Here is a 14,466-nt window from a genome sequence, read left to right as displayed (position 1 = left end):
AGTCTTGCAAACAAAAGAACATCTGCAAAATCGAGTGTTGAACGTTTACGTTCACAGAGGCATGCAACAAGAGAAAATTACGAAATTTGTAAAACTTCTGAAGAGAAAAAAAGTAAAAATTGTAAGAGAGTAGAAAATGATCATCGTAGACAGTAAATACCTGAGTGGTGGTTAAAAATTAGTTAAAAAATGATGATTTTCAAGTGTTACATGGTGATGCTCTTTTGTTTGCAAGGCTGGTTTTCGCACGAGTGCTCATGGGTGGAATGTGATTTACAATAGCGGCAGATACGAACATTTCTCTCGCACACACAGAGAAAAGTGGGCCTTGTGTAAGTTTAGAAGCCCAGCTGAGCACATTGTGTACCTAGACTGGGTGGGGAGTGCTCTAAAACGAAGCTTAATTTAAGTTTGGGATTAAAATTGCCTGATTTTGGCGGAGAAACTGCTTCCACTAATAAGTTGAGAGGTCATCGCTACATCACTACAGTGACATGCTGCAGTGAGCCTCGACCAACAGTTTTACGCTAGCAAAATGGCTGTCTCTGGTAGTCATGTCGGGTAAAGCTAGAAAAAAGGTGACATTTCAGTGAATTTTGAGCGGATTTCTGGTCGTGGTTACTCACTAATAACCAGGCTGTCGATGTGGCAATTTGTTATTTGGATGGAAACTTTTTGAAATATCGCCAAACAAAGTTGCGACAAAGGTCCTGTCAGGTGTAACACGGACGAAAGTCTACGGAGTTGCCCATAGCTGTGGTGGCAGGATTAATAACGTAAAAGTCAAAACAGCATTATAAAAGTCAGAAAGCCTGTCCAAAAACACCACAGCTATGGACCCAAAGCTAACGTACTTCAAAATGGTAATCATGCTCTTTTTTGCCAAGTCTCAAGCTATTTCACAGTTTGTGGCTCTTTGTAGCCGAAGCTACTCGATCTCTTTCTTTGTCTGATAAAGCTTACCACCGGTAATGCCTTATTAAAGTTTCAGAGATTGGACCCGGTACTAGTTTAGTCATCGTCGATCGCAAGCAGTATCGGCCGCTCCGTATCTGAATAACTGCCATACACCATGTGATGTCTGCTGTGTATTCGCGTGGCAACTGCATTGTCCATTAAAAGATGGCTTTCAGACCGAAAGTGCATGGTCCCGATATCAAAACCTGTGCATTTCGAGCACAGAGACTTAATTATGGTTAATACAGGGTCATTGATTGGTTGAAGATTTTGGACGATATCATTTTAGTAAAAGGACGTAGTGGTGTTCTATTGCAAGTAAAATTGGCAAAATGAAAGGTTTGGCGTAAAACCAACGTTTACATTTCCCTTCAAACGTTTTTCATAATGGTTAGTGGTCAAATATCTTCGTAAAATATACGAATACTAACTAGAGTATTTTCGTAAACATCTGACTTTCTTCTGAAAATGCAAAAAAAAATGAGTGCCAGTGGAAACAGAGAATATCAGCAACTGCTCGTTTGCAACAATATTGGTGAAAAAACGGTCAAAAGATAGCAATAATGTCCATTTAATAGTAGTAGAAGAAGAAGTAGTAGTAGTAGTAGTAGTAGTAGTAGTAGTAGTAGTAGTAGTAGTGGTAGTGGAAGTAGTAAGAGTACTATCAATCCTGAAACTTGATTACTCTATAAAGGTAAATACCTTTTTACAAGGAGGTCAAATAAAATACATTCATCAATTACAAAAACATTTGAGAAGGGACAAAATACTGACAGGGTTCTCAAAATTTTTTGAAGTAGGCGGAAAATTCAGAAAAGTACAGTTGCGGGGGGGGGGGGGGGGGGGGGTGTTAAGATTTTTTTAAATTTGAAGACATGTCTGAGCAATTTTATGCATTCTTATACAGTGTATAAAAGGCTATTTCAACATACACACAGGGGGAGGGTTTCAGGGAGGGTCTCTCCCCTGTATGCAACAAATTATTTGAAGACATTTTGGATTAATTTAATGATCAAACACCATTTCAGCATACAGAATAATCATTATTACAATCAATTACAACATGCATGTTTTCATGGATAAAGTTTAAAAAAAAATGTCAGAAAAATTAATTTGATATCACTCGGGCCTGTCATCAACTGCATACAGTTGGCAAGGATAATAAATCACTTTAATCACTTCATTGCATCACAACAACACACTTCTGAAAGAGCGGTATAGCAAGTATAATAGACCAAACATTGCATAAAACATTGATGTTAATGTCTTGATCTGTAGCTGCTGGGGGAAACATAGTGTTTGTAATATATTTCATGAGAGACAGCGTATCATCTGAAGTTAAAATAATAGCAAAATTTCACCAGACTGTTGTCAGTGTGCGAAATTAACATCGGTCGGCGGTCCGAGACCGACAGATTTCTCGTCGGGCCGAAAGTTTTTAGCAACATGTCGGTCCTTATGACCGACTGGAATTTGGAATAGATGATGAAAATTTCTCCGTCAAGACCTGTAACAGATGCAGATAATGACTAACTTTGAATCATATGATTCAGACGTGAATGTCATGCACCTATCAATGTTTTCCACCGTGGGAGTGCGGAGCAACAGGGGATATTGATCGCACTTCGTGTCCTGGTAGTGGGGAATTCGATCTATGGTACACCAGACGGGGAGGGACAATGTCGCAACATAGTAATTTTTTGTCTTTCGACGTTTTACATTTACGAAGAGTCTAATCCCTACGATCGAGGCGCATAGCACGGTGCAGCTGATTACATTCAGATCAGCATGAATTACGTCCGTGCATGCAGATTCTAGCAATGGAATGGATTTATTTTGGTGCAACAATGCGATACAATATTATAATAATACTTGTCTAGTGAGTGTAACCCTGGTAATTTTAGCATATCTGTGTCATATGATAACAACACCCAGTATCAATTCACTAATTCCACACTTCAAGTGTTCGGAATTTACAATTACACAAATGTACATAATACAGCCCTTCATTTTATCAAACTGACTCCGTTTTCTTTCCTTTGATTTTCAATTGACGCATTCAAAACAGAAACGGTTCATGAAGAGTTTGAGACAAAAACCTTCTACGAGTACAGTGCTGTTGCCTAACATATTTGGTTTTGAACATGGAGGTATTTTTTACCTTCAAGGTTTTGAACAACGGCCAATACAAGGATAAGATGTTCACGACAGCCCAATAGTGCTACCAGCAGTCGACAGTCAAGTTCACGTTTCGCTACGTTTGTTTCTGGACCGCTAGATCATCTTGCTTGCTCGTTGGTCTTCAACCAAAGTTCACAAGGCCGACTGTTAGCACGATATATCGACGTGATAACAAGTGCACATTTTATAAAACAGAGCGGCCTTATCATAACAGTTTTGTAACAGTTTTGTCGAGTTGCACGATCCGTCGTGTATACTCTCAGAGGCCGAGAGTAGGGCTTCAAATTGTTTCGATGTATACCGTTTTACGACAGGCATGCAAAACTCACCGTCATCCTGGGCTGTACGCCTAAATATCGCAAAAAATTACGTCTTTTAAGATTTTACGGTATCATTAACTGATCGTGTCGCGATCGTTTTCAGCAGTATAGAGTGTCTGTCAAACTTTTCAGAATCATTTTAAAAGGCGATGAGACCCAGCAATCGCTCAGTCAAAACTTTTCAATCAGAAAATATGCATTCATTTCCGCGAGTGGCGACGTGTGCCATTCATGTTGTCTGCAATTCTATAATCGAGAAAAAAGTTACGATACTTGTCCTTTTAATTACAAGTATAACTTCACTGTTTCTTCATGAATGCAACAGAGGCCACATTTAGGCACATTTATTTTTTGAAAAATTATGAAAGTAAGCCATTCGTCATATCAAAATACATACCAAGTATTTTCTTCCTTCTGTTTTACATTACAATTAAAAAAGACGTAGTGATCCATGTTTGCATAAAATATTATTCACACACTCCCCATACTTATGACCGTTTTCAGGGTACTAGGGTATTCACTCACTCCTCTAACACTCACGTTGGCTAATTTCAGAAGTGATTTTCAGCTTGCCAACCATTTTCAAATCACAATATCACATGCCCTGATGTAGTGCAGGGGTTTCATTAAGAGCCGGCAGCCGGCGAAATTGACCGGTTACTCTCACGATTTCGCCGGCTACTTTTTTGGAAATTTGAACTCTTTCATAGCTAAAATATTTTTTACCTTCTGAAATGATACGGACAAGTTTCACAAGCTGTGTAATCAAACTTTTCAACGGCTTTTATGTGAAACAAAATTTAGAAGACGAGCGACTACTACGATCGCCTTGTACTACGATGCAGCACGGTCTTGCGTATACTGCCTCAATAAAAATCGGAATTGCAATTGACGATTCTATTGGCTACCTGAATTGCTGATTCCTATTTGGTGACCTTTATATACGCTAATGAAAACGTGCATACTACACCTGTCGGCCGTCGTTAGCTCAATTCAAAATGGTTGATGAACAAATGAAGACGGAAGTGATCGCAAGGTCAAGCTTCGCTGTACGATCCTCGGTTTTGAAGTGGACCAAGAACAATTGAAGGATAATACGTGGATTTAAACTGTTTTCGAAGGCAATGACCTGATTTTTTTCTCACGAAAAACTTTCCGATTACAGTTGGAATTTTAGTAAGCCGATGTGCGTTGCACTGCGGTAGGCGTAATTGTGAAGGAGTATAACCAGCTGGACGTATATGTACTGCTCTTCGGTCTATCAACGCCAATAAGAACGTCGCCCAGAGTGGTTACAATACGATCAGACCTCTAAATTCACTTCAAAAGCGATCGCTAAGTTAAATCCAAATTTGCGCTTCTGAACGTACAAATTTTCATATCCTATATCAAGGTTCTTACTTGCATACCCATATAGTCAGATAACCTTGAGGATCTTTGATTCTATTTGCGAAATATGGTAATGATTGTCATTTTTTATCATTATTCGTTATATAAATTATCCTTTTTACCTCTCCAGTGGTATCAAAGTTCTTCATCTACAGATTTCCATACCAAACATCAGGGTTCTTAATTTTAAGCATAACATTATGAGTGTTTCATCCAGGATGGCATCAACAAAGGGGATTTTCCCCCTTTACCAGAAAATTTCGGGGGCATTTCACCAGTTCATGTGTTCTACTTGTACCTCTAAGGTGTGACTGGCACCATTTCATGGAAGGGGGAGTGGTCCCCTTGACAAATTAATTGGGGGTGCCAACATTTCAACAGAGGGGAATCCCCTATCCCCCTGTCTAGATGTAACACTGTATAATATCATATCAAATTTATATCATTAATAATAGGGAATTATTATAGTTTACCTCCTAAAAGCATAGAGGCTCTACTTGTTTTCTTTGTTCAAATTATCGTCAACATTACCACATTTTATCATTTTTAATTTTGAATTATCATATTTAGGCCTAATCTCCCAGGAAAATGGCTTATATGATATGAACGTACACAAATTGCCCTGGAACACTGCTGACAATTCCCCTGAAAATACTAGAAATTCAAGTGACTGTGAGCTGTAAAACTGAAGTAGATTTTAGCTCATTTTTCGGGATTTCCGGCCTTCGGCCGGGAGGGGGAACACCCCTCCCGACCCTCCCCCGACGACGACCGCTTTGTAGGCATGGCAGCTGCAAGCCGCCTACTTTTCCATTCTCCGCCCCCTACTTCAAAACTTAATGAAACCCCTGTGTAGTGTACAATTTTACACAGCCATGTAGAGAACATCATCTCCCATAGACTGTCACGAGAGACAAACTGTCTCGCTTTCATCACCCACACGTAGTCAGTGTATGAGTCTGTACTCGCCGGCCCCTGGGTGTTTGACATCATTTTATGGTCCGAAAGGGGGGGATTTGACATGGCTAGAAAAAAAAGTCAAATTCTCGTGTTAGTCCCATAGTCCCCCCTCCCATCCCTGGTGGAAAACATTGATAAATGTGTGCACATGATAGTGAGGAAGATGAGGGCTGTGATCTTTTTCAGATTCCAGATCATGTAGCTGAATGATGCATTCACTTACACTATTCTGCAATCTATGTGAAAAATAGTCCTTTTGTATTGATAAAAGAACATGAAAAATTAAATATTACAACATTAAAAAGCATAGTATTAGTCGAGAGAGTGTTTACTTTAATGGTCGTTAACAACTGCATTTATTGAAGACCGGCAGTTGTCTGTAAGGACCTGAAGCTTTGGCTTGGTGAAGGCCCTTATGACCTGAAGCTATTTTCTCTTAATTTCGCACACTGACTGTTGTGTAGAATCATATTAGCTCATGACTTGAACAAACATTTTGAAATACATCTTAGAATAGGGTTTTCACAACCCAGAAAACGACCCGTTAGAATCCTGACCAGTCTGGCCGTACAAAGACTTTTACTGATTTAAATAAACTTGACTGAAGATACAGTTAAAATCAAACCGTTTATTCAATGAATTATAGGAAGACAATTTTCAGTGATTTTAATTCACTGTATTAGTTTCACAATTAAATGAATTCACGAGCTGATTACTGATTTTTTGGTGATGTTGAATATTATTGGAAAAGAGAGCTAAATTTCAGTGTTCATGTTTGATAAAATCCCAAACTGACGACACCGAACGCCAACCTGTACTCCACCGGTATGTGTACAATGCACCCGGCAGTGGATTGTGACACGGTACACGCAACGCAATATCGGTCGACCTGAAATTTGACACTGTGATGGACAACCAACAGACAAAATCCTCTCTTGCGCAGAAAATCAAAGTTTTCAAGCGTCTACTTTCTCTTCCGCGATGCACACAACCACGGCCAAAACGCGATGTCGATCGACTTGAATATTGACACTATGATCAGATGATTGACCTAGCCCTGCGTACAGGTCTGTGTGTTCCCGGCGTTATACGGAGGTGTGGTGGAACGCCGGGAACACACAGACCTGTACGCAGGGCTAATGATCGACCATGGATGGATAGACGTGGCGTTTCAAAAGTATGAGAAATGAGACTCCGTAACTTTTGGTCGCTTTACATTTGATCAAAAACCTACCAAACCCATCAGACAAGCCCTGCTCTTACGCAGAAAACCAAAGCTCTCAAGCGTCGGCTTTCTCTTCCGCGTTTGAGCGAAAAAACGTCGGCTTCATTCGGAAATGGTTGGCTATTCATGAGCGTAACGTTAGTCCAATGGTAAGCTGTACCCGATGTAAACGTCGGAATAATTCGAGCTGTAGTCGGGAAAGCAGGGTTGACAAGTAGACTGAATATGAACCTCAAGTTTTACAAGATCTTGTAAAAATCGCTAATGACCCGAGAGTCTCTGCTGCTTTTAGGAAAATTGTTGTACTCATCTACACCCGCAATAAAGTATCGCAGAAAGCACACTAGAAACTGTCAAGAGGTTCTGGTTGGAGGCATGCAGTAATCTAAAGGAAATGTAGGTATGAAACAGTTTACCTATTGACAAATAGTGGTTAAATGATGAGGTAACATTGAGAAGGTTAAATGTTGAGGTAACACTGAGAATCACAGTTGAGACGGGATTTAAAGTAGACAGTAACCAATTACGAAGTGTGCATACATCTTATGACATGAAAGAGTTGGGACAGTCGAGGATAGGGCCTAACTGAATGATTGCACGTCTCTATCAATGCTCTAAGCACAGTTATTATGAAGCTCCAATTATTTGCAAAGTAATTAAAGGGTTCATAACTCTAACTTTTGATATTTCCATTATTATTGCTTTGTTGTTAATTACTTCTTATCCAAAAAACATTGTTAAAACACCAATAATTTAGTTTGTTCGTAAGGCATTTCTAACTGGTAAATATAATAACTGTAGAGGAACCAAGTTTAACCCTTTGCGCTCCGATTCGGCCTGAGATGGCTCCACTAATTGTATTCACGTACGCCCGGTTAGGCCTGACACGGCCTGTACAAATGCAGTACAGTGATCCCCTTACGGCCTCAAGAGGCCTCCATTTCTAATTAGTAAACAAGGATTGATTACATCATTAGTTTTTGTCGTGACGACTACACAAGCCTCAGTGACGTTTAACAACATCTTACCTACGACATCACACATACATGAATACATTTTCCCGCGCCCCCTTCATGTATAAAAGATTTTTTCCCGCCCCGCACACACAGACGACCTGAACTTTTCTTTGAGTGACACGACCCGCACCGTGGGAAAACTCTACAGATTTAAATATTCATTTATTTAAAATTTGTTTTGATATGTCGACCCCGGAAGTGAGAAACAATACCGTTTGGGACATTTTCTTTGGGACTCTCATTCCGTCAGCGATTTTGAAGGTTTCACGACAGAGGAAATATCTGAACAACAACTGCGAGTGGAGATTGCGAGGGAAACCTATCGACAGGAAAATGGCAGCGCGAGTGACATCGATCCTGCTGAACTAGCCCAGCGTTTGATCGAAGACCAACATGCAGACGACGTTACTGTAGCCGATCTGGAGTGGTCAGAAACTTCAAATGACGAAATAACTTTATTTCCTTTCAACAGCGACGAATCTGGCCCATTTCACAATCTGGGGTGTACGGGTGATCAGTTGGATTTTTTCCAACTGTTCATGACAGACGACTTTCTTGATCATCTCGTCCACGAAACCAACAAATACACGCAGTTTAGACAGGATCTTTCACAGAAAGTCGACACTGAGTGGAGTCCGGTTGACAGAAATGAGATGAAAGCGTATATTGGTGTTCTCATTTTGATGGGTATTCACTCATTGCCCAAAATACGCCACTACTGGTCAACGGACGACCGTCTTCATGTACCAGGGATAGCGAAAGTCATGTCCCGAAATCGTTTCCTGAAGTTGAACCAGTATTTCATGTCAACAATCCGTATGGCGAACCCAACCAACAAGACCCAGGCAGAGATCGGATGTATAAAAGATCGGCCGATGATCGATCAACTTCGTTCTAAATTTCCCATGAAGTTCATCCCTTTCAGAGAAATTTTGATCGACGAGGCTATGTGTAAATTCGCCGGGCGATCACCGATGATTCAGTATATGCCAGCGAAGCCTGTGAAGTGGGGATTTAAAATCTGGTCAGCTGCATGTCCACACACTGGTTATACATTTGATATGATCCGTACGCTGGAAAGGGAGAGCACATGCAACATGGTCTTGGCTATAGTGTTGTCGTTGATCTGACTAGCAGATATTTTGGATTAGGACATCATATTTACTATGATAATTTCTTCAGTTCCCTTCGCCTTGGAGTCGAAGCTTGTTGAACAGGCAAACGTACGTTTGCAGCACAGTTTGCAAGAACAGTAAAGGACTTCCGGCCGCAGTGTCAAAGCCAGCGACGAAGCTGAAACCAGGTGACTATGTCTTCCGAGCAAGCGGTGAAATCACAGCTACTTTGTGGCACGACAAGCGTGATGTGACCCTGCTGAGTTCCAACTGCAATCCTGGCGGCTTGGAAGTTCAGAGGAAAGGGAAGGAGATATTCGTTCCATCAGTGGTGAGGGAGTACAATAAGTACATGGGCGGCGTCGACCTCAGTGACCAGATGGCTTCGTACTACCCAATCAACAACAAGTACATGAAGTTTTGGAAGTACTTGTTCTGTTTTTTTGTCGATTGGATGATCATCAACGCCTTTATATTGTACAGCATTACACATTCACCAAACCCTCGACGAAGATATCGGCAGAAAGATTATCGCCTTGATCTAGCAAGTCAGCTGATTGGCGGTTTTACAAGTCGTCGGAAGCGCGGGCCACAAAGTCAAGTCACCGAAGTCGAGAACAGCATCAACGCCGACAACATCGCTAACCACATCTGTGAAGCGTAAGAAGAAATGTTGTCGGCAATGTAGCAAGACTGGCAAGAAAACACCAAAGGGCTATCCTGTTGAAACAACTTGGGGATGCAAGCAGTGCAACGTGCATCTGTGTAAGAACGAGTGTTTCTTGGAGTACCACGCATCAATTTTGCGGCGTTGAGTGACTTCCGGTATGAAGACAAAACAACGTAGACGTGAACTCTTGATGACCTCGAAGGGGAACCCCGTCTAGATTTCACACAGAGATATGTACTGTATATATATTATTGCTTCGAAACGTTTATACTTTCAAATGACTTGAAAACGTTGGCTATTTTTGTCGCCAAAACTTTTGCATTCATGAACGTTCGTGACATTTGCTTGTTTCTGAAGTCTTAGGAAATTGTAAATAGTACTTTACCGTCACGGTAACCTACGTGCCACACTGATTCAGGTAAGAAATTCAGTGCGTAGAATTCATGATAAACATTGAACTACGTTACAGAGATATACCGGTAACATAATTGGTCCAAATTGTTTATATACAGGAAAGTTTCATGACGTTCAACAATTTTTACAACTATTCAACTAAGTCATTTCTGTCACACATAAAAAAAATAACAGCGATATTTATCATAAGAAAATCATTTTATTTTTATTTTCAAGTTCTTCCTGCCTGTAAAAGAAATCATTTCATAAAAACACCGACCAAGAAATTTACAGCGAAGTTAAAAAAAATACGTTCACTGTATTTGCACTGAGGTGTTCAGTGAGTGAAAGTTTTTGGATTTGGGGACCCTGGTATGCAAATTTTCTGCTGGGCTTTGCAAAAATGTTGCAACATTGTTGCAATGGGGCACAAAGGGTTAATTTAAGAAAAAGTGACATGGCTGGAGAAAATTATCGTTATTCTTTGAGAGATTTGCCAGGTGGTATATTGCATAAGCAGCAGGAACTACTTCCAGATATGCATTCTGATATATTATGAAGTACAAAGTTACAGATGTGGTATTGGCTAATATTAATTTTAGCGTAATGAAATTTGTAGTGAAGAAATGCCGATTTTCAATGCCAAACAATACAAAGATGATTATGAACATTACATTTATAGTGTTCTTCAAAGCTTGATTACCCGAGATGTAAGAAAAGTGTTGTAAAAAAAGAAAAAACTTGTACAAAAATTTGTATGTGCAACTTTCATCATCATTTGAATGCCTTAGAAAACAATTGACAATGACATAGTCCCCACTTGTAATAGGAGTATTAGTCTTGATGGGGCAGGGAAATGTGGTCATTAAGAAGTATCACTGGAGTGTATATGTTGAGATCTATGGGCACATAGGTCTATGTCATTGTTCCCAATTTGAAACACATGAGGCATGTCTAAGTTATGGTTCTAAATCGGGAAAAAAGATCAGACCTCTAGCTGTATTGGTCAGCCAAGAAATACATATGCGCATAATAAATGAGGTACAAGATGTGACATCTTAAGGTCTAATATCCTATCAAAATTGAAGGTATAGAACTTGTGGTTACTGAGTTATGCATATATATGTATAATCAAGGTCAAAGGTCATCGAGGTCACATGACATTTTGAAAAAAAAATGTATTGCTAATTAATCCCTATATGCCAAAAATCAGACCTCCAGCTCTATTCGCTTGCCAAGAATTAGATATGTGCATAATTAATAAGGTAAAGCGTGTGTTGTCATAAGGTCTCCCATCCTACTAAATATAAAGGACATAGCACTTGTGGTTACTTATTTATTGACATAAACGTATATTTTAGATAAAAGGTTATCGAAGTCACATGACATTTTGTCAAAAAATTTCTATCCTATAGTTATCCCTATATACCAAAAATCAGACATCCAGCTCTATTGGCTTGCTCAGAATTAGATATGTGCATAATTAATGAGGTACAATATGTGGCGTCATAAGGTCTCCCATCATACCAAATATGAAGGGTGTAGCACTTGTGGTTACTGAGTTATGGACAAATATGTATATTTGAGGTCAAAGGTCATGTGACATTTTGTCAAAAAAAATTGTATTGCTAAGTTATCCCTATATACCAAAAATCAGACCTCCAGCTCTATTGGCTCGCTCAAAATTAGATATGCACATAATTAATGAGGTACAATATGTAGCGTCATAAGGTGTCCCATCATACCATGTATGAAGGTTGCAGCACTTGTGGTTACCTAGTTATGGACAAATATGTATATTTGAGGTCAAAGGTCACCAAGGTCACGTGACATTTTGTCAAAATGTCTGAGATATCTGCGTGAATGGATGGACTCACGGATGGACGAACGGACGGACATTACCTAATCTATAAGCCCCCTGGGGACTAAAAACTGTCACTGCATCCTTTTTGCAATATGAAAATAATCACAATCATACCAATCCATAATCCAATGACAGTAGGTCAGAATTCATAACACAATAGTTGTAAACATAGACACAAAACAGCACAGAACAGACAGTAAAGTCATATTCATGAAAGAAAGATATATGGACCTCTGGCCAGAAGACAAGAAGTGATGTCAGGTGTTTCGAAAATAGTAAGCGCATCCTGCCCCACATGTGGCACCCGCCATATATCAATCTATAAGTCAGATAGGTACGGTAGTGGTCACTAACTAAGGCCCAATGTCACCGATGCCATCAGTGATCATTTGTCGAAGAGCGATATTGTATTTATCTACCAGCTTATACCTGCCAAAAAAGCGTTTGAATGTAGAGACAAGTCTTGCTCTGGTGTAACCTTGATTTAACAGTTTGTAAGAGAGGTGGCCATGTCTCTCTACAAAATCACCATATGAACTGCATGCTCTAGCATATCGAATAAGCTGGGAAATGTATACCCCATAAGCTGGTGAGAGTGGAATATTACTTATGAGGTGTGGAAAATTGATGATACTAACTAATTTTTATTTTCTTGGCCTTATAAATGGGAGTCTATGGAGAACTGCCTTATACATTGGAGTCTATGGAGGTGTAAACTAAAAAGTCCTCTAACACGGCCAAATTGATCACATTGTGAAACAAATCGACGTGCATCTGTATGGGGTAGGGTACTATCCTTGTGCAAAGTTTGAAAGAAATTGACTACGGCATGTCTGAGATATCTGCGTGAACGGACGGACGGACGGACGGACGGACATGACCCAATCTATAAGTCCCCCCGGGACTAAAAACTGAAAGAGGTCATTGGTTGTGAGAAAATCAACACAATTCTTCAGTTTAGCACATGAAATTTTCCACATCAATCAACATAACCAAACACCTTAAAGCTGTCGAAAATTCAACTGACTAATCATAGTATCCCACAGCAACTTCTCACCTTGAGTTCATCTTCAACAGTTATGTGATAGGAAGTACTTGATCTTAAAGAATAGCTGTACGATGAGATGAAAGAGTCCTGCATTATACTGTATGGTAGGTGTAACAGCATCCACTTTCTAACAGCAAAAAGCACTTCACTAAGTGCCACTTCCAATTCTTTTCGGCCTTCTTCATCTACTTGGATCTGGTGTCCTTCTTTAGACTGCATGATTGAATGGGCAAAAGCATGGCAAGCTCCGTACATGTTGCACGCATCAGTGACAATCTTGTGTTCACTGTTGTAGTAGCATTTGGTAACCATTTCCTTGACGAGGACTGCTGCAGTATTGACTGTTTCACAAGCTTCTTTCAATAAGATCTCATCAAAGGGGATCCTCAAGAGAGAAGAAATAACATCAAACAATGAAAAAGAGTTATATTGTACTCATGGTACAAACGTAACGATGTGCAAGTTTTTATATTTACCAGAACACCACAGAACTACCACGGGGAAATTCACAACAGCAATGTGACAGCAGCGAAATATGATCTGCAATGCCAACAGGTTGGTATAAAACGTTGCCAGTCATGTTCATTTATCACATCACACTTTAATTCAGCTGAGAGAGAAACACCCACAAATTTGTCACTTCAAATATAAATGACAAATAATAAGAAATTGATAACTATCATACCATTCATGATGTATCCATTAGCAGGTGAATATTGAATTTCAAAGCGCAAAGACCTTGCAAACGCCCTCTAGTGTTACAGTTGTCTGGGCATTTGTTGACATTAGCATACTTCAAGGACTAAGTTGGCCATTTTCTACAATTTTTCAATGACAAATTGCCCAGTCATATCAATAGGTGACACAAATGGTGACCATAGATGGCTTTTAGGATATATAAAACCACGTTCTTGCTCTTGACTGCAAGGTTCAATGTTCGTCTGGGCGTCCAAGCAATTTGAAATAGCTGCCATGTTTAAACCCCATCAAATAACAAATTACTACGCACACTACTTCACCTCATTGTTTGAAGAGCTCGAGTGCTTGAGTGGCTTAAGACCTTCATACAAACTTTAGTATGATGGATAAGGAGGAGCACACGGATAAACAAACTAATGTAAAATAGTGAAACTTAAAAGGGCATTTGCTTGTAAGTTTAACTATCGAATGACATGACTGTGAAACAGAAATAAAGACCCAATGGTTCTATGATAAAACTAAAATGATGTAAAATTGCTATGGTGATAGTCAACAGTACAGAGTAATATACATTCTCAGTGTTTTATCTTGAGAAAATCTTGATATACCAAAATTATTGTCGACTTTTT

General features: G+C 39.6%; 1 protein-coding gene across 1 annotated transcript in view; it reads right to left on the bottom strand.

Moving 5' to 3' along the window:
• The window catches only part of LOC139150768 (E3 ubiquitin-protein ligase rnf213-alpha-like), an 81,704-nt gene extending 68,187 nt beyond the window's left edge, over nt 1-13,517 (bottom strand). Inside the window, exon 1 of the mRNA XM_070723164.1 lies at nt 13,148-13,517. Within this exon, the coding sequence (XP_070579265.1) occupies nt 13,148-13,450 (303 nt within the window). The 5' untranslated portion in view covers nt 13,451-13,517. The remainder of the gene's footprint in view (nt 1-13,147) is intronic.
• Between the last annotated feature and the right edge of the window lie 949 nt (nt 13,518-14,466).

Source organism: Ptychodera flava, chromosome 15, assembly GCF_041260155.1.
Source record: "Ptychodera flava strain L36383 chromosome 15, AS_Pfla_20210202, whole genome shotgun sequence".
Classification (NCBI taxonomy): domain Eukaryota; kingdom Metazoa; phylum Hemichordata; class Enteropneusta; family Ptychoderidae; genus Ptychodera; species Ptychodera flava.
Note: the sequence above shows the minus strand (reverse complement) of the source record. Positions and strands in the feature narration are given on the sequence as shown.